This window comes from Elephas maximus, chromosome 21, assembly GCF_024166365.1.
Source record: "Elephas maximus indicus isolate mEleMax1 chromosome 21, mEleMax1 primary haplotype, whole genome shotgun sequence".
NCBI classification, from domain to species: domain Eukaryota; kingdom Metazoa; phylum Chordata; class Mammalia; order Proboscidea; family Elephantidae; genus Elephas; species Elephas maximus.
The window spans coordinates 47,625,676-47,647,050 of NC_064839.1; the positions used below are offsets into that span (position 1 = coordinate 47,625,676).

The following is a 21,375-nucleotide window of genomic DNA, read 5'->3' on the forward strand; positions in this document are numbered from 1 at the left end:
CATACAGGCATATTATACGTATATACGGCTGTACTAATATGTACCTTATGTAACTGCACCAAAATAGAAATGTCAAAAGGATGGATTAAGATAAATACTTTGAATTTCTAAAATAAAACAAACGAGGCAAAGAAATTTAACCCATATTTAGTCATTATTCTTGGGGATTTAATCATTATTCCAATGGGTTGACACTATAATTAGCCCTTTAAGATCTCTTTAAAAAGCACTGCAGTTAGTAATTTTGGGGTGGATAGCATTGAAGCACACCTAAGCAATGAAGTCAGTGAGTAACCTTTGTGGCTTGGAATATAAAACCTACAGTGAGCGTGACACCATAGATTAACACATGCTGTAACTCAGGAAATTTAGAAGCCAGCTGTGTGATGCAGGTGATGCTAGAAATGGCCCTGGTCACAAAGACACGTGTCAAAGATGCATATGATGGGCTTTGAATACAATTGTTTCATGAAACACAAGAATGGAAAAAAGCATAATTTCCTAAAGAATACATTAAATCATGTACTACATGAATTGAAATAGGCAAAGGCAAGTGAATTACCAGCTAAATGTTCTAATGGCATTCGACTCCGCCATCTATGTGGTTCAAACCAAACTAGTTGCTGTTCTGTCAATTCTGACTCATGGCACCCATGAATTTGTCAGGTTGGTAGTTTATATACTAACCCAACCCAGTTACCGACGAGTCTGTTCCAGCAACGGCATAGGACAGAGTAGAGCTGCCCTATAGGGCTCCCAGGACCGCCACATCTTTCTCCCATGGAGCGGCTAGTGGAGCAGCTCCTGGGTTCCAACCGCAGATTTTTTGGTTAGCAACCTAGTGCTCTAACCACTGCACATAAGGGCTACTTCTTATATATTGACCAGACCAAACCCCTTGCCATGGAGTCAGTTCAGACTCAGCGACCCCATAAGGGTCCCACAGGAGGCTGTAAATCTCTGCAAAAGCAAACATCTGTCTCCCATTGACCCGAAGGTGGTTCTGAACTGTGTAAGGTCAGCAGTGAATCGCTTTAACCACTGCGCGACGAGGGTTTCTCCTTATATATTAAAGTGGGCTTTACAAAATTATTCTCATTGGGAAAATGGGAAATCAAGTGCCTGATATTACCCTTCCTTACGAGCCGCACTATTTTTATCCGGTTTTACAGGTGGGGAACCTGAGTCTGAGGAATTTTAGTGGGGAGACTAACTTTAGGGCAAAAGTGCGGCTGAGGCATTTAAGTGGCTTGCCCAAGGTAGTCAGAGGTGGTTTGACTCCACCGCAGCCTTAGTAACGATTTCAAAATAGGGCCATGAACAACCACCTCTGGGTGGGCGATCGTCAGGAGTGTATTAAATGCTTGTAAAACACCTGTATGCAGTAGGCGTTCCATTAATGCTACGCTCTTGCGGAAGTCCTCGTTCTCCACCTCGCCGAGCCACCTCAGCCAGCTCATTTGTCCTGCTGCTGCCTCAGTGTCCCCCTGGGCCCGCGGAGGCGGGGACCCAGGTTCCGCGCTCAGGCGCTCAGCCTCTGGCCCGGCCGGGGGCGGGGCGGCCGGCGCGGGGGGCGGCTCCGCGGAGTCACGTGGCGCGGCCGCGGCCGAAGCAGAAGTAGCGAGCTCAGGAGGCCGAGGGCGTGCGCGGCAGGGAGTGCCCGGAGCCCGGACGGCGGGCGGCTGCACGCGGGACCCCGGTTCCCCGGCGGGTGCGCTCCAGCGGCACCGCCAGGTGAGTGGCTCGGCCGGGCGGGAAGCACGCGGGGCGCCTGGCTGGGGACCTGCGCCCAGGAGGGGACCCACGCCCGGACGGGACCTGCGCCCGGGCGCAGCTGGCGGAGGCAGGGGTGGGGCGCAACGTCGGGGCCCGGCCCGCTGTGCCCGGCGAGGGGGTCCGGGCCGCAGCCGCCGGCCACTTCCTCACCCGGGGCGGGCTCCACCTTGTCGTCTGTGCCCTGCGGCGGTCCCAGCTTTGAATGGGAACACGGAGGAAGCGGCACGGCTCGCGGTTGGGGGTCCTGCTGGCGTTGGCGTTCAAGGCTCCCCTGGTTGAAGGGTCCTGCGCGGGGTAGGGCCGTCTTCCCTGGCCGCCTCTGTGCCCATGGCTCGCTGAGTCTCGAGGGGGCCAGCCCGTCCCTGACACTTTCCCGTCTGGCGCAGGTGGTTGCGGGATGGGAGAGAAGTGTGGGGCGATCTTCGAAAAGCTGTCCCTGCCCCTGAGACGCTTGATGAGTTTTCAGGGGATTTATGACCCACCCCGCCCCCGATAATTGTGGGTATAATTATGTGTGAACATATGTGCATTTTCCTGTTTATGCTTTGGAGTCCCACAGAGGTCGTTGCCCCCCTAGAGGAAGCATTAGAGGAAAAGATGTGGCCTCTTTGGACAGAGGGGTTGGCGCCTGGATTCCTGAGGAGGGTGGGGGGTCCCCAATCTTGAACTAGGGCGAGGGAGTATGGTAGAGTGAGCAGATGGCGTGGCGCGAAGGAAAGAGGTGGTCTTGTCAATCAGACTTTAATTTGAATTGCAGCTCGGTCTGTGTGACCCTGGCCAATGTGATGAACCTCTCTGAGCCTCAGTTTCTCCCCCAGAATACTGGGGCCATTCAAGCCTAAGTTCCAGGGCCATGGGGAGTGTTGGGGCTTTGCTGTGGAAAGGATGCTCAGGCCAGGGCTCGGCCCTCTCCTGTGGTTAAGGGCGCTTGGGGCGTGGGTCCTGCCCTCAGCTACAGTTCTGCTGGAGTCCCGCTTGAATTTGGCAGCCATGCTGGCCCTAAAAGCTGACCCGTTTTACAAAAGCTTGTATGTGCCACGTGTGTCCCAGTTCCAGACAGTGATCACTGAGGGCCTCCTTGATGCTAGAATTACCTGATGCTGCTGCTGTCTTTCCCCACCCCACCACTCACCACGGAGTATGTGAAACTTCCCCCCAAGAGGCAAAGCACAAAGCAGAGACCCCAAAGAGTAGTCCTTTTGCACTCAACAGGGTGGAGTCGGTAGATAATTGCTGGTTTGAAAACATTTCTTAATCTAGAAAACAGTAAAGACACACACATGAAGTGCATCCAGGATGTCACCACCTAAATTAATATAAAGTCAAGTCGTCTTTCTACCCTTCCCCGCCCTCCAGAAGTAGCCACTTCCCTGGATTTATAAGCTGGAGGCCTTTAAGAAATGGAAGTATAGTCTATTAATGGTTTGTAGCTCTTTTCATTTAATACCTCTTGAGTGTCTTTCCACATCAGACTGCTCACACATCTTCCCCATGGTTTCCAGTAGCCACCCAGCATTTTGCAGGAACGTAGTTAAGGGACTCTGCTCCATTGATGAGCAGTTGTTTCCTGTTTTTTTCTTTCTCTTTTTCTTTACAAATGATGCTTCCCTGAACATCTTTGTGTCTCTTTTTGTACATGTGTGAGTTGTAAAAATATAAACCATGTTTTACATTTGAATAGATGCTCACAGATTGCCCTAAACAAACAAAAAAATTGGACCAAGTTACCTTTCTGCCTACAATGGCTGACAACGCCTGGTTCCTCTGATGAAAATATTTCGCCCTGATGCTACGGGGTGAGAGTAAGATGCGGAAATAACGTTCTTCGCACTGCAGGCGTGCATATTACCTCTCAGTGATGTGACTGTGACAAATTCCAGCAGAGAAGTGTCTCATGGGATTTTGGGTGACGTCCTACACTGTCCTGACACGTACAGAGAGCTCCAAAGAGAAGAAAATGCCCGTTTCCTTGTTCTAGGTTTTTGTAACTCAGAAGTTTACATTGAAGAGAAGGGCGTGTAATGGCAATACCTCCTGACAAACCCCAGCCATATTCGTATTTACATCATAAGTCATTTTACAGAGTTACCCATGGAGGATGAGAAACAGGAACAACAATGGATTTCAAGACCATTTCATTTTTTAAAAAGCAGAAGCAAAATGGAAATGGCCTGTGACGTTAAGTGTCCTCCCTGGGGTCAAGGCCACCCTTGCCTCAGTTGCTGAAGCACTGAACTCTGAGGGCCTGACCCAGGAGGAGATTGGGTCAGTATCATGTAGCCACAGGATCTGTTTCCAGTTTCTGGCATAATGCAATGGGAGAGCCTTGGTGCTTACGGTTGAGCACTGGACTCTGGAGCTGGAAGTAATGGAATCCTGGGGACGGAAGGTCAAGTCCAAGGCTCTTGCAGAGCCAGAAGGAACTGAGGCCCTGGTGCCTGGTCTTGGCTGGCCAGTTTAATTGGGGTGTTGTGATGGGTTTCCTTTCTGTGGCCTGCTGGACTTTGACCTTGGGACCCAGCAGTGGGGAGCCTTAAGGGCACGCTGTGTGGCTGGGGGTAGCCAGCATGGTGAAGAGCGTGGGATTGGAATCAGGTTCAGATCCACCACTTTCTAGCTGTGTGACCTTACACAAGTCACTTAACCTCTATCTTGAGAGGGGTACCCAAACCAAGCCCATTGCTGTCATGTCGGTTTTGACTCATAGCAACCCTATGGGACAGGAGTAGAACTGCCCCATAGCATTTCTGAGGCTGAGCTCTTTATGCAAGCAGACTGCTAAGTTTTTCTTTTGCAGAGTGGCTGGCGGGTTTGATTCGCCGACCTTTATGGTCAGCAGCTGAGTGCATAACCACTGTGCCACCAGGGCTCTTATTGAGAGAGGTACCAAAACTGAAATTTGCTGCTATTGAGTTGATTCCAACTCATAGTGACCATATAGGACAGAGTAGAACTGCCGCACAGGGTTTCCAAGGAGTAGCTGGTAGATTCAAACTGCTGACCTTTTGGTTAGCAGTCATAGCTCTTAACCACTGCACCACCAGGGCTCCCTTGAGAGGGGTAGGGATTGCTGAATTATTTATACCCGGCCAGACTCTGCCTTGGGATTCTGAATTCCAGAGGGCAGGTACTGAAGTAGCAGGGGCTCAGAATCAGACCCAGGGTTCTCCTCCTAGTGCTGCCACTTGTCCACAAGACCTTGATCAAGTAATTTTGCCTCTCAGGACTTCAGTCTTCACCTCCAGAATTTCTCATTGAGATAAATGAGCTGAGCCAGGTATGGCAGGTGCTTGGCACCTGGTAAGGGCCCAATTACCAGTTTTTTTTTTTTTTTTGTGAGAATGGCCACAGGACATCCCTTTGTGCATAGAGGGTGACTAGGCAGGAAGTTGGAGCAGTGGTGGCTCAGTGGTGAAGCTCTCCCCTTCCATATGGAAGACCCAGGTTTGATTCCCAGCCAGTGCACCTCATGCATAGCCACCACCCATCTGTCATTGGAAGCTTGTGTGTTGCTGTGATGCTGAACAGGTTTTAGTGGAGCGGCTAGCTTAAGAGAGATGAGAAAGAAAGGCCTGGTGATCTGCCAAAAAGCAGCTAATGTAAACCCTGTGGATCACAATAGTCCGATCCACGGCTGATCATGGGGATGGCCCAAGACCAGGCAGAATTTTTGTTCAGCGGTGCGTGGGGTTGCCACAATAACAACAACAACAGGCGAGGGGTGATTTTAGGCTTTTCCTCACTGAGAATGCCCTTAACTGTGAGCTGAGTTCTTGGCACACCCAGTTATTCCTGCCCCCTTGGCCTTTGCGGAGCTGTTTCCTCTGACTACAGCACCGTTCCCTCCTGCTTCATCAGTTTTCAAGATTGCGTTCAGATGCCTTCTCCCTGAAGAAGCTTTCCCTGAGCCCATTAAGTTCCCTGCACAACCCCAGACTAAGTGTGGGGCCTCTTCTTCCTATTCCCTGGGTCCCAGGCATGTCTCTGCTGCTGTACGTACCTCTGCATAAGACTTGTCAAGTTGACAGGTCCGTTTCCAGTGGACAGAGCAGGTCTAACTTATGATTGTATCTCTGAGTTAAATCTAGGCTGGCACACCCATGAAGGTACTTTTGGTTATAGGTGTGAGATGGGAGGAGAGGTAGGGGCAAGGACTGGGCCTATTCCCCCCTCACTCCGATTTGCACCCTAGTCCCCAACTCAGTGCCTGGCATAGCATTAACACTCCATCACGGTGTTGACCAGCTAGCTGGTTAATATTAACTGAGGCACTGCTAAATGCTGGGGGCTATATATATGTGGTGGCTTTTTAATCCTTCCAGCTGCCCCCTGAGGGTGGCCTTGTTGTCCTCATTTTACAGATGAGGGGACTGAGGCCCAGAGTTTGAGCAGCTTGGCCAGGAGGCTGTGCGGAGGCAGGGTCAGGGTGGAAGCCCAGTCCACTGGGGCTCAACACCTGGTCTCTTGAGCTCCCCTCTCTAGTGCTACTTTGTAGCCTTGGAGGACTGCAGAGTAAAACCTGTGCACAGGCCTAAAGGCATGGGTGGGAGCGGGGGAGGAGGAGATAAGAAATATACACAGAACAGTTGTTGGTAATAATCTCAACCGTATCAGTTGCCATCAAGTGGATTCTGACCCATGGTAACCCCATGTGGGTCAGAGTAGAATTGTGCTCCATAGATTTTTCAGTGGCTGATTTTTTTTTGAAGTAGGTCTCCAGGCCTTTCTTCTGACGTGCCTCTGGGTGGACTCGAACAGCCAACCTTTCCCATTTCTGCCAGCCAGGGACTCAGGTAGTAATAATAAAACCAGAAAACCAAACCTGTTGCCATTGAATGATTCACACTCATGGCAACCCCAGGCATAACATAAATCTAACGAAGAGCTGACTTTGTACCATTGTTTCAGGGGCCTGATATTTAGTCCTTATAAGAATCATAAGGAGTGGATACTGTTCCCTTTGCCTTTACAGGTGCAGAAATAGGCTCAGAGGGCTTCAGGGACTTGTCCTACGTTGTGTAGCTAGCAGGCATGGCTTGGTGGTTCAGCTTCAGAGCCTGGGAGCCCTTCACTCTAAGTGTCTGAGGGGCTGACATTGGTATTTGGATGTTTTAGGGTGCAGAAAAGGGGAGTGGCTCAGAGTGGGCTGTACATGCCTGGGTTCAAGTCCCAGCTCTACACTTATAAGCTGTGTGCCCTTGAGCAAGTCACTGAGCCTTTCTGTAAACTCAAGGGAATAGTAGTCTCTACTCTGTGGTGTTAGGAGCCCTGGTGGCGCAGTGGTTAAATGCTCAGCTGCTAACTGAAAGGTCGGTGGTTTGAACCCACCAGCTGCTCCGTGGGAGAAAGATTTGGGCAGTCTGCTACCGTAAAGATTTATAGCCTTGGAAGCCCTATGGGGAAGTTGTACTCTGCCCTCCAGGGTTGCTATGAGTCGGAATTAACTTGATGGTAATGGGTTTGGGTTTTAAAAAAAAAAATTTTTTTTTTTTTTTTTTTTAACTCTGGTGTTTAGTGTGAAAATGCCTGTAAGGGAGTTACAACAGGTGTTCTGGTTTGTGCCAGATCTGGTTTTGAATCTTCGCTTTGCTACCTACCAGCTATATGACTCTAAGTAAGTGGCCTTACCTCTCTGAGCCTCAGTTTCTTCATCTGTAGAATAGATATAATAACAGTACCCACTTTGCCAAGTTGTTGAGCATTCATTCATTAAGAATAGATATTTGGGTGCCTACCATGTGCCAGTCTTCATTCTAAGGTTGAGGACCCAGCCATGGACAAAATAGGGAATAAAGTCCCCATCCTCTTCACATGGAGCTTATGTTCTCGTGGGGACGGTAGACACTAAGCGGATAAACTGAGCGATGCCAGATGGGCTGATGCTTTGTGTGGGGATGGTCAGAGAATGCCTGTTGTAAAGGTACATTGGAACAGACATCCAAATGAAGTGAGGGAACTAATCGAGCTTCCCAGGCATGTGCAAAGGCCCTGTGGCAGCAGTGAGTTTGAGGTGCAGACGGGTCAGCGTCACTGGAGAAGACAAGGCAAAGAGCTGTGGGAGAGGTGGTCAGCGAATGGGGCAAACAGACTGGTAAGGAGTTTGGATTTGCCATGGAGTGAAATGGGGAGCAGGGGAGTGAACCGATTTAACTGATATTCTAAAAGGATCCTTCTGGCCACTGGTCTGCGAATTGACTGGTGGAGGTGGGGTGGAAGCAGGGAGATCTGTTAGCTGGCAACGGGAACAAATGAGGTGCCATCCTAGGAGGAATAGTGAAGGGGCAGACAGATCCGGTTCTAGATTTGCTGGTGGATTGGATGTGGGGGTGAGATAAGGATGACTGCTAGATTTGGGGGCTGGGCAGCTGTCTGACATACATCGACCGCATACGAGACTTGGCAGCAATGGAGGGAGCACCTGGTGCTCAAAGCATGAGGTGCTTTGCTGGTGGCATCGTGTTCCAGTTTTCCTCACACTCCCATTTTATTTATTTATTTTATTGTGCTTTAAGTGAAGGTTTACCATTCCAGTTAGTTTCTCATACAAAAACTTATACACACATTGTTATGTCACCCTAGTTGCTCTCACTGTTATGTGACAGCACACTCCTCATTTCTGCCCCGAATTTCCTGTGTCCGTTCAACCAGCTCCTGTCCCTTTCTGCCTTCTCATCTCGACTCTGGACAGAAGCTACCCATTTAGTCTCGTAAAAAAAAAAAAAAATTTTTTTTTTTTTTTTATCTACTTGAGCTAAGAAGCACACTCTTCACTAGTATCATTTTATGTCTTAGAGTCCAGTCTGCTCTTTGTCTGAAGAGTTGGCTTCGGATACGATTTTAGTTTTGGGCTGACAGAGAGTATGGGGCCCGTGCCTTCTGGGGTCCCTCCAGTCACCATTAAGTCTGGACTTTTTACTAGAATTTGAGTTCTGCACCCCGCTTTGTTCCTGCTCCGTTAGGAACTCTCTGTTATGTTCCCTGTCAGGGTGGTCATTGCTGGTAGCCAGGCACTATCTAGTTCTTCTGGTCTCAGGCTGATGGAGTCTTTGGTTTATGTGTCCCTTTCTGTCTCTTGGGCTCATATTTTCCTTGTCTCTTTGGTGTTCTTCATTCTCCTTTGCTCCACGTGGGTTGGGACTAATTGATGCATTTTACATGGCCGCTTGCAACCTTTTTAAGACCCCAGATGCCACAAACCGAAGTGGGATGCAGAACATTTTCTTAATAAACTTTGTTATGCATGTTGACCTAGATGTCCCCTGAAACCATGGTCCCCAGACCCCACCCCTGCTACTCTGTCCCTTGGAAATGTTTGGTTGTGTTCAGGAAACTTCTTAGCTTTTGGTTTAGTTCACTTGTGCTGACTTCCCCCGTATTGTGTGTTGTCCTTACCTTCACCTAAGATAATTAATTCTGCTATCTAGTTGGTGAATACCATTCTCCCTCCCTCCCTTCCTTCTTCCCTCATAACCATCAAAGAATCTTTTCTTCTGTGTTGAAACCTTTTCTTGGGTTCTTATAATAGTTGTATCATACAATATTTGTCCTTTTGTGGCTAATTTCACTCAGCATAATGCCTTCCAGATTCCTCCAAGTTATGAGATGTTTTGCGGATTCATCATTGTTCTTTATCGTTTTGTAGTATTCCGTTGTGTGAATATAACATAATTTGTTTATCCATTCATGTGTTGATGGGTACCTAGGTTGTTTCTATCTTTTTGCTATTGTGAATACTGCTGGAATGAACATGGGTGTGCATATATTTGTGTGAGGGCTCTTATTTCTCTAGGATATATTCCAAGGAGTGGGATTGCTGGAATGTATGGTACTTCTATTTCTAGCCTTTTAAGGAAGTGCCAAATCCATTTCCAAAGTGGTTGTACCATTTTACATTCCCACCAGCAGTGTATAAGTGTTCCAGTCTCTCTACAGCCTATCCAACATTTACTATTTTGTGTTTTTTGGATTAATGCCAGCCTTGTTAGAGTCAGATGGAATCTCATTGTAGTTTTGATTTGCATTTCTCTAATGGCTGGTGATCGTGAGCATTTCCTTACGTATCTACTAGTTACCTGAATGTCTTCTTTGGTGGCAGTCTCATTTTAGAAAGGATAAAACAGACCAGGCCCTGCCATTTTTGCCGCTTTTGCCCCATTTCCATGCAATGAGTAGCCTCTGCCATTTTTTCTGCTGTTTGCAACTTCACTCAGGAAGTAAAGGGGTGGTCAGAAATCTCTAGGCAGGAGAGAAAAGGAGGCTTGTGTGTTGGGTTGGGTGTTGGAGGGTGGGAGCTGGTCAGATCTGCTTTGGCTATTCAAATGTTCTATAGAATTAAAGTGGGCGTGGGGAGAGGGTGGCTACTGCCACGTTAGACTGCTTTGATTATTCAAAGCCAGGTAACAGCTGAGTCATTGAGGGCCAGAGGGGCCCTTCTCAGCCCCTTGATGTACATTTAAACCTCTGCACCTGTCCTCTCAAGTGGCTGGTGATTCCTGCCAATAGAACCTTCTACTGAAGTTCATTCTAATGGGCACCAGGCAGAATTTTGGATCCTGAAATCCATGCTGTTAACGAAATCTTCCTCAGTTAATCAAAATCAATTATCTTTCATTCCGCTCTTCCAGGCTCCTTGTTCCCCCACTTCTGACATCTCTGGAGTGCCCAACAATGACGACCATGGTCAGCGTGGACACCCTTCCGGAGTATGAGAAGAGTCAGATCAAGAGGGCCCTGGAGCTGGGGACGGTGATGACCGTGTTCAGCTTCCGCAAGTCCACGCCTGAGCGCCGGACTGTCCAGGTGATCATGGAGACGCGGCAGGTGGCCTGGAGCAAGACGGCTGACAAGATTGAGGGCTTTTGTGAGTACTCGGGCGGGGTGGGCAGTGTGACCTGCGCTGCACAGCCCTGGGCCCCTCACCTTCCTGCCTGCAGCTGTTAATGCAGTTGTTGCTGGTGTAATATGTTCTTCTCAAAATGATAGTGCTGCCACAGGGAGCTCTTGAGTCTCTGATGGAGTTTCAAGTGGACAGCCATTCAGGCAGCAAAGCCCTGGTAAAGCAGCTTAGCAGGAGCCCCATGGGAGAACCTGAAGGTGAGGCTCAGGGGGCTCACTTGGGCTGGGAGAGGGTGCTCCCCACGTTAGAGTGTCAGGGGCTGCCTGGCTTCCTTTGCTCAGTTATCTGTCCTCTTAAGGCAAGTTGGCCCTAGATTCCCTCACCGGCTTACGGAGACTCATGGCTGGGACTCCAGATGTCTGCTTCATTTTATGCAAACTGCAGCTGTGACTGCCTTTGCTTTTCTCTCTGCGTGGAGAGAGCAACTCACTGTTTTTAACTTTCAAACCAGGTTCTGGTCCTGGTGGTGGTGTCTTCCCTCCCCTGCCCTCTTTAGATTGGGCAATGGGTTTAGTTCCTAAAGTTCCGAAGACCCTTTTTGACCTACAGAGTCGGAGACTTAAGCAATGATCAATTGTAGAGACATGCGGAAGTTTCTATTTTGTTTTTTATTAACTTGTTTTTAATGGAAAATGACAGTATACACTTGGAGGGAAAAAAAATGATTACAAATGTCTCTTTTCCCCGGCCCTGCCCTGTGCTCAAGCTCGCTATCAGTTTCTTTCATCTTCCAGAAATATTCTGTGCTTGTGTGATATGTGTGGTGTGTTTTTTACACAAGTGGGAACCTCCTACATACACTTCTGCACCTTGATTTTTTTGTTTTGTTTTGTTTCACTTCATAATTATCTAGGAGCGTTCCTTATCAGCACATATCAATCTGCCTCATTCTTTCGGGGCCACTTTGCGTCCCCTCAAATGGCTGTGTGTAATAGTTCAGCCCCTAGAGATGGATATTCTGGGTTATTTTGTCCTTTGCTGTTAAGATAAGTGCCATAGGTACTATCCTTGCATTATCTTTTTATGCACACATATAAATACGGATGTACCCAAAGCACGGCCTCCTAGAAGGATTATCCCTGAGTTAAGGAGTACAGTGCACTTTATGTTTAAAGGACTATTTGGCAACATCCCATGAAAGAGGTCTCCCACCTCCAGGCTTTAGCCCACACAGTCCGAGAGTGCTGGGTCCCCACCCTTATCTGTGCTACCATGATTGAAGGTTCTGAGTCTAGCCATTCACAGGTAGACTGCGGTAGCTTGGCAGAGTGCTTCATTTGATTTCTCTTATCATGAGTGAGATGAAATAGCTTTTCAAAGGTTTCTCATGGCCCTGGAATGAGGCAGGCCTCAGATGGCCCAGAGCCAGAAGCTTTGCTTTTGAAAATGCCCCTGTGTGGAGACATCCAGATCCCCTCCCCACTCTGTTTTGTTTGCATTGGCCACACTCGGCCTCCCAGGTGGCCCAGAAACCTGTTGCGGCTAGAGCAGGGGCAGAGGTGGGGCTGGGGGCTTGCAGGTGTTAGAGCAGGCACTGATGGTAAATACAGGTGTGCCTGTTGAGACTGGACGATGAGTCTTGGCTTGTGGGTCTCATGCCTGGCTGACCATGAGAAGCACCTGGGGGCATTTAAAACTATAGGTTACTGGGTCCCCTCCTGGCTTAGTAGCACCAGGTGGGCTGCAACTCAGTATTTTCCTAAGCTTCCCAGGTGATCTTGGTAACTTGTCAGGTTTGGTAAACACTACTCTGAGGGAACTCTTTGGCTCCCTCCCTCCTTCCATTCAGTCAGCATTTGAGTAACTACTCTGCCAGGCACTGTTCCAGGTACTACAGATGCAGCAGTAATTAGATTCAAATCCTTATGGAGCCTGTATTGTTTTATCAGTGCCCTACTTGTAGAGCTTTGCTGTGTGACCTTAGACAAGTTACCATAGTGTTGTGAGCCTCAGTTTCCTTATCTGTAGAATCTGAAGAATAGAAAATAGTATCAGTGTCCACCCCACAGCATTATGGTTGGGAATGAGTAAATACATGAAAAAGGCTCAGCACGGTGCACGGCATATGCTAAACACTTGACAAACAGGACCAGCTGTTATTATTTTTGCTGGCATGGTTGTTGCCAGTCAGTGGAGTCCAGTGTGTCCAGGGCTTTGAAGTCTTGTTTAAGTGTTTGGGTTTTATCTGGGGGCAGTAGGGATCCTTCGAAGGGTCTTCAGAAGAGGGATGGCATGATTGGATTTGTATTTCAGCACTCTCATGGTCCTGTGTGATATCGTTGTGTTGATGGGATTTGTAAAGTGACCCCCAAAAAAGCCATTTTTGGGGTAAAGAACTTAGAAAGGGTGCCCCCTGCCCACTTTGAGAGAGCTGGCTTCACGCCATGGATGTGGACTTGTCGGTGCCATGTTTCCTACCTCCGATGCGGGGCAATGCCCCTGGAACACCCAGCCCAAGTGATCCTGCAGGGGTTCTGGTTAGCAGGAACCTGATGGTCACTGTGGGATCGACAGGGGGTAGGCAAAGGGGAGGGGCCTATGGCATGAGTTTCTGGTCATTTGGCAAGTGGTGTGACTTCTGGAATCACAACCCCCGTGCAGACATGGGGAGACTGGAAATACATGGATCTCATGGTCTAATAGTGATTTTGCCCTCCAGGGGACACCTGGTAATGTCTGGAGACAGTTTTGGTTACCCCAACTGGGGAGCGCTACTGGCATCTAGTTGGTTGAGGCTAGGGATGCTGCTGAACATGCTACCATGTTTAGGACTACCCACATCACAAAAAAGAATTATCCAGTACAAAATGTCGCAGAGTTGAAGTGGAGAAACTTTGGTCTGAAGTCATGTGTTTGTTTTGCTCAACGCCGTAAAATGTCGTCGGGTGAGCTAGGTGTTTTCTTTGGACCTGTCATGACTGAGCAATTTGATTTGTTCATCTCATACCTGCCAACATATTAGATGCTAGACTCTGCTGAAGGACAGGAGAAAGGATGGAGTTTCTGTTTTCAAGAGGTGGGGACAGATGCAGAAACCAGCCATGGCAGGATTATGCAATTAGTGCCATAATGGGGGTTTGTGCTGGGCATGGTGCCAAGGAGGGCTGCTGTCCCTTTTGGTATGGGGAGAGGTAGAGGGAACTGGGAGCAGGCCTCATGGTGGAGTAGCTGCTTGTGTGGACAATTAAAGGAGGGATTTGCCTGGTGACCAGCAGGGATGGCTGTCCCAAAGTGAGAGCAGTGGGTGCCATTTGATTCGAGAGAGTAGATTTGTGGATCAGAGATTCAGGCAGGGCTACGCTGGGTGGTTCTTTTGCTCTTTGTGGCATCAACTGAGGTCATTCGTGGTACTCAGCTGGTACATTGCCTGGTCTGGAAGGTTCAAGAGTGTTCACTCACACATCGGTGCCTTGGTGGCGATGGCTGGAAAGCTGGGCCTAGCTGGGACTGCTGACCATAGCCTCTACTGCATGGCAGTCTCAGGGTAGTTAGAGTTTTTACATGGTGACTGGCTTCCCCCAGGGAGAGTGTTACAAGAATCAAGGCAGAAACTGTAAGACTTCTTATGACTTAGCTGTAGAAATCTCAAAAAGTCACTTGTGCCAGTTCAGATCACCGAGACCAGCTGAGGTTCAAGGGGAGGGGAATTAGACCCCTCTTGGAGAGGGGAGTCCCTTGGTGGTGCTGATGGTTAACATGGTCAGCTTCTAAGGTTGGAGGTTTGAGAAAACCTATTGAAAATCCTATGGAGCACAGTAGTACTCTGACATACATAGGGTCTCTATGAGTTGGAGTCGACGTAGTGGTGGCTGGTTTGATTTCTTGGATAAGGAATGAGAGAGTAAAGAAATTGCTGGCAGTTGTCTCAGAGTCAAGTACCCACAAGAACATGTGGACTCTGGTTCCAGACTTCTGGGTCCAAACCCCAGCTCTACCACCTACAAGATGCATGACTAGAAGCAGGATATTTAACCTCTCTGTGCCTTAGTATCCTTATCTGTCAAGTAAGGTGATGGTAGTTCCTATCTTGTTGGGTGAGAATTAAATGGGTTTTATTTTCTGTACTTTTTAATATGTGGAAAAGTTTTCATAACAGAACTTATTAAGATAAAAAGAAAGAAAAAAGCCACTGGGCGTGGTCCCAAGACTTTAGCTTTTGATGGAGAAGACTGTGCCTCTTGGGCCAGCAGTGTACCTCTTGGCCTTTGGTGTCCCTTTCACCATGTGAGGATGTTGGCCAAGGTGGCGCAGGGGTCCCTTCCAGCTCTGACCCTGGTGCACATAGACATTGAGTTGGAAATCTTGGCATATACAGTGGGAACTCATGGAAGTACTGGGAAAGCCGCACGTGTGGTTGTTCTTTCCTCCCAGTGGGCACCAGTTGAGCACTCTTTAGGCAGAAGGGCCTGCGCTGGGGCTTTTCAGAGTCAAACTTGAGGGCCCTTCCCTTGTCTCATCCATTTGGGAGGCCTGAAATGTGTCTTGAGGGCTGATCTGATGCCACCTGTTTCTTGGATCTGGAAAGGGTTGGCCATGTGAGGGCTTGGAGTATGCCCATTTCAACTGAATAGACCCTTATCCTGAAGTTTTTCCTTTCGCTCATATGTATTTTCCTCATCTGCTCGGTTTTGGCAGGTTGTGGCTGCCCATGAATGAGGGAATTCTCAAACACTGAGGCTGTACTGTTCCCTTGGTATTAGGTTCTTGGTGTTTGCGTGATGATGTTGGTAGGAGCAGCCTCTAGTGAATGCTTACCATGTACTTGTCCCTGTGCTAAGCATGTCACATGCAATAGGTCGCTAAATTCTTACAATGACCCTGTGAGGTAGGAGCTGTTCCTACTTTACTGATGAAGAAACAGTCTCAGGAAAACTAGTGACATGCCCAAAGACACACAACCCAGGAAATGAACAGAACTATAATTCGGAATCATCCTATCTGCCTTCAAAGCCTTCAATCTTCTCCCGGCTCTGTGTTGCTTTCTTCCCCTAAATGATTCCGGGGGTGTCTTAGTTCTATGTGTCAGAGAGAAGCACTCTACTTAGAACCCAAGCATGACAGCTTTGTTCAGACTGTCTTTGTCACGGCAGGAGGGGAGTGTACTAATTCCTTATGTGTGCAGAGGACACGCCCTGCTGGGGGCTGGAGATACCTAGGGACGCCCGGGGAGATGGATATATCAGGAGGAGCCCATGAACACAGCATAAAGCAGGCTTAACAGAGCAGGGGAGGATAGAATGGGGTTTGACGGTATCTCGGCTAGCTCTGAAATCTACCTTTGGGCTTCTCATCCATTAAAAAATGAGTACAGTAAAGTTGTCATGTTACCAAGTGTTTTTTGAAACCATTGGGAGGATAGAATGGGGTTTGACGGTATCTCGGCTAGCTCTGAAATCTACCTTTGGGCTTCTCATCCATTAAAAAATGAGTACAGTAAAGTTGTCATGTTACCAAGTGTTTTTTGAAACCATTAATAAGTATATACTAAATTTCCACTGGCATCTCCCATCTAAGAAGAAATCCATTGTGTGAAAGTGGTCCTCAAACTCTTTTGATCATGCATCCCGTCAATAGTAAAATTCAGCCAATGTCCCCAGTGTCTGTGTGCTTATTTTCTTACTATAGATGTTTATGGTATACAGAAACACAAATGTTGGATCCTGGCAGCCTGGGTTCAAATCCCAGTCCAGCCATGCTCTAGGGGTGTGACTTTGGGCCACTCATTTAACCTTTTTTTGCCTACATATCCTCATCTGTAAAATGAGGCTAATAAAAGGACCTGTCTCATCTGGCTCTTGTAAGGGGGAAATGATATATGTAAAATGCTTTCAACAGTGCTGGCCACAGCAAGGTGCTCAAGTATTCATGGCTTTTGTTGTTGTCATCATCCCCACCACCGTCAAAGTTAAAGGGAAATGGCATTTTAGAAAGGCTGGGATAACTATAAGAACTTCGGTTTATTTAATGATTTTCCTTCTTCCAACCCAGTGGATTATCCTGTTCACTGTCTGGGGGATGTATTCTTCATGTTGGTGCTTGTTGGTGTAATCAGTAGAATTGACATTTTTTTTCTTTTTTTTTTTAAATTGTGATTTAGATAAAATTTTACATAGCAAATTAGTTTCTCATTAAACAGTTAATACACAAATAGTTGATGACATTGGTTGCCAACCCTGCGATGTGTAAGCACTCTCCCTTTCTCTATCTCAGGTTCCCTGTTGCCATTTGTACAGCTTTTTTGTCCCTTCCTGCCTTCTTGTCTTTGCTTTTGGGCTGGTGTGCCCAAAGTCTTGTATACATGATTGAACTATGAAGCATGTCTCTCATATGTGTTATTGTTGGCCGTATAGACCCGTCTAATCTTTGGCTGAAGAGTAAAGACATTTTTATTATTGACCTTGATACAGGCTTGCTTTTTTGCTGGATGGTTGAGGAATTGGTTTGTCTGATTATTCAAGGGTTGTCTTTTCTCCTGTATGACAACCACCCATGTTCTTAGAATACATTCCTTTGTGGATTTAGCAAATACTCAAAAAGGACGTTAGCATTTATCGAGTATTATGCATGTCACTGGGGAGGAAGTGGTGAACAGGACAGTGAACATCCCTAGTGGAGCTTACAGTCTAGTAGGAAAGGTAATAAAAGGCAAAGTATGCAATCATATTGGATAGTGATGGATACTAGGAAGGAAAGAACCAGGGTGCTTTGATAAAGAGTAACCAGCCAAGAGCACTATTTTAGCTAGGGGAGCCCTCAAGGCAGCCTCCTTGAGGAGGTGACATTTGAGTTGAACTTTAGGGTAAGAAGGAGGGAGCCATGGGAAGATCTAGGAGGAGAGCATCCCAGGGAGAGGGCTCAGCATGTATGATGGCCCAGAGCTTGGAAGGAGCTTGGCCTGTTCAAGGGGCAGAATAAAGGCAATGTGGCTGGTGTGTAATGAGTGAGCAGGAGGCCAGAAGGAGTGAAGGTAGGAAGGGACAAGGTCACCAGAGGCCTTGTAATCTGTGGTGAGGACTTTGGGTTTTATTCAGTGAGCAACGGGGAGCAGAGGAGTGACATGAGTCAGTTTATGTTTTTATGTTCCATTAAAAGTGCTCACTTTTATGGAGGAACCTGGAAGGCATTATGCTGAGCGAAATTAGTCAGAGGCAAAAGGACAAATATTGTATAAGACCACTATTATAAGAGCTTGAGAAATAGTATAAACTGAGAAGAACACATACTTTTGTGGTTATAAGGCGGGGAGGGAGGGAGGGTGGGAGAGGGTTTTTTACTGATTAATTAGTAGATAAGAACTGCTTTAGGTGAAGGGAAGAACAACACTCAATACATGGAAGGTCAGCTCAACTGGACTGGACCAAAAGCAAAGAAGTTTCTGGGATAAAATGAATGCTTCAAAGGTCAGCGGAGCAAGGGCGGGGGTTTGGGGACCATGGTTTAAGGGGACTTCTAAGTCAATTGGCAAAATAATTCTATTATGAAAACATTCTGCATCCCACTTTGAAATGTGGAGTCTGGGGTCTTAAATGCTAACAAGCGGCCATCTAAGATGCATCATTTGGTCTCAACCCACCTGGAGCAAAGGAGAATGAAGAACACCAAGGTCACACGACAACTAAGAGCCCAAGAGACAGAAAGGGCCACATGAACCAGAGACGTACATCATCCTGAGACCAGAAGAACTAGTTGGTTCCTGGCCACAATCGATGACTGCCCTGACAGGGAGCACAACAGAGAACCCCTGAGGGAGCAGGAGATCAGTGGGATGCAGACCCAAATTCTCATAAAAAGACCATACTTAATGGTCTGACTGAGACTAGAGGAATCCCAGCGGGCATGGTCCCCAAACCTTCTGTTGGCACAGAACAGGAACCATCCCCGAAGACAACTCAACAGACATGAAAGGGACTGGACAGTGGGTAGGTGAGAGATGCTGATGAAGAGTGAGCTAATTATATCAAGTGGTCACTTGAGACTGTATTGGCATCTCCTGTCTGGAGGGGGGATGGGAGGATAGAGAGAGTTGGAAGCTGGCAAAATTGTCATGAAAGGAGAGACTGGAAGGGCTGACTCATTAGGGGGAGAGCAAGTGGGAGTACGGAGTAAGATGTATATAAACTTACATGTGACAGTCTGACTTGATTTGTAAACGTTCACTTGAAGCTCAATAAAAGTTAATTAAAAAAAAAATTGCTCACTTTTGGGTGGGAGATGGGCTGGAGGTCCAGGGGATTTCTAATGTCCTCAGGAATAAGGTTATACGAGCCACTTAGGCTAGCTGCAATAACAAGTTACTTCTTTTTCTTCTTCGCATTCCAATGAAACTTTATTTATGCACAGTGAAATCTGAATTCCATGTACTTTTCTTGAGTATCATTATTCTTTTGAAGGAGCCCTGGTGGTGGAAACAGTTAAGTGCTTAGCTGCTAACTGAAAGGTTGGTGGTTTGATCCCACCAGTGGCTCCACAGGGAAAAGACCTGGCTATTTGCTCCCGTAAAGATTACAGCCTTTCTGGGACTGAGATACTGGGCTTGAGGGCTAGGGACCATAGTGTTGGGGGACATCTAGGTCAATTGGCATATCACAATCCATATAGACAGTGTTCTACATCTTACCTTGATGTGCAGTGACTGGGGTCTTAAAAGCTTGTGAGTAGCCATCTAAGATACAACAATTGGTCTCTTCCTGTCCAGTGCAATGAAGAATGAAGAAAACCAAAGACTTGGAAATAATTAGTCCAGAGGACTAATGGACCACATGAACCTCCACTAGCCTGAGACCAGAAGAACTAGATGGTGCCCAGCTACTAATACCAACCACTCTGACTGGGACTGCAATAGTAGGTCATAGACAGAATGGGAGAGAAATGTAGAACAAAATTTGAACTTATAGGTAAGACCAGACTTAGTGGTCTGATGGAGACTAGTGGAACCCCTGAGACTATGGCCCTTAGATACCTTTCAGACTTGGAACAGACATCACTCCTGGAGATCACATTATGGCCATATGATAGACAGACATATAAAATGAACAGTAACACCAGTGAGGAATGTATACCTCAGAACAATCAACTGTAGAAGACCTAAGGGCAGCATTTGCCCAAAAGCAAAGTTCAGAAGGAAGGTAGGGGCAGGAAAGCCTAGCAAATGGACATGAGGAACCCAGGGAGAAAGTGGGGAGAGTGCTGATAACATTCAGGGGTTTGCAAGCAATGTCATGAAACAAAAAACAAACTGTGTATAAATTGTTGATTGGGAAACTAATTAGCACTGTAAACGTTCACCTAAACAACAAAAAAGTGTTAAAAAAAAAATTTACAGCCTTGGAAACCCTGTGGAGTGGTTCTACTAGGTCCCATAGGGTCACTATGAGTCGGAATCGACTTGATGGCACACAGTGGCAGGAACAACTCTTTACAGTGTTTGTTTTCTTAAAAGTGGGCACCTTTCTTAATGTACTTGACAATAACAAGTTATTTCTTGATACAGTGAAAGTTGATTTCACGCTCAGGTCATGGTCCAATGGGGTTAGGGCATGGGGCTCTGTGTTGTCTGGAGGGATCCCTAAGGACCCTCCCCTCTGTACCAGGCAGCGTGTAGAGGAAGAAGAGCACGTGGAGATGGCCCAGGAGAATTTTCTGGGCCTGGTCGTGATGTGCTTCTTTCTGCCTGGTTTCTGTTGGCCAACGTTCTTCAGCGGCACAGACAGTTTGTACTTGACTATTAACCTAAGGGTTGGTGATTCGAACCCACCCAGGGATGCTATCACGGAAAGTCCTGGTGATTGGCTTCTGTAAAGATTACAGCCAAAAAAGCCCTATGGAGCAGTTCTACTCTGTAACACACGGGGTTGCCATGAGTCGGAATCAACTTGATGGCAACAGGTTCCTTTGGCCAACAACGGAACCTGCCTGGCTACAGAGGATGCTGGGAAATGTGGTCTATGTCTGTTCCAGGAAGAGTAAGGAATGAGGTTGGTGGGTCAGGCTCGCCCACAGCTCCAATTATGGAGGGTATAAAGGCTGCTGGAGGAGCCCATTGATGGCTCATGAGTAGAAGGGTTGTAATGGCTTGGTGGGTTTGGTAGAAACCCAGGAGGAGGACCGGCCTTGCCGCTGGGCCCCATGGGAAGGGGAAGTGGCACTCAGTCAGCCCCGGAGACTCTCCCACCCTGTCTGTGACAAGAGCCACCATCAGTCTCCACAGACAGGTCTCATCTGCCTTAGGGTTTCCCTCATAGCTGGAGCCACACTCTCCCCACCAATCCTCTCTCCCCATACCTTGGCTTCCTGCTGTGGTCCCACAGCCACTGTGTGGCCTCCCAGGGATGAGCTCCCGGAGGAAGGACTCTGACTGGCCGTAAGTGCCTTTTTGAGCTCGTGGATTGGCTGCTTCGAGTCCGGTGGCTTCTCTGGTCTGGTTGGTCAGGCTGGCTGTGGGGGGTGGGGTGGTTAGCTGTGGTCTCCTGTTAGAGAACCTTGTCTGGCTCCTCAGGGCTGTGGTCAGGGAGCTTCCCCCTTACAAGGGGCCTGAGGGACAGCGTGTATGAGCACAGCAGCTGATGCAGCCTTTGCCCACTGAAGCTCTGCACAGGCTGGAGTCCATCATACAGGAATCTGAAGAGCCCTTGCCTTATTTCTCCATCATCTTATTTCCTAGCTGAACTGGCCTCGGCCTGGGCCATGCAGGCATGACAGAGAGT

General features: G+C 47.8%; 1 protein-coding gene across 3 annotated transcripts in view; it reads left to right on the forward strand.

Moving 5' to 3' along the window:
- Nucleotides 1-1,601: 1,601 nt before the first annotated feature.
- Nucleotides 1,602-21,375, forward strand: part of PLCG2 (phospholipase C gamma 2) — a 227,918-nt gene continuing 208,144 nt past the window's right edge. For all 3 annotated transcript variants that reach the window (XM_049865038.1, XM_049865039.1, XM_049865037.1), the window contains exons 1-2: nucleotides 1,602-1,734; nucleotides 10,401-10,636. In XM_049865038.1, the coding sequence (XP_049720995.1) occupies nucleotides 10,444-10,636 (193 nt within the window). In that variant the 5' untranslated portion in view covers nucleotides 1,602-1,734; nucleotides 10,401-10,443. The remainder of the gene's footprint in view (nucleotides 1,735-10,400; nucleotides 10,637-21,375) is intronic.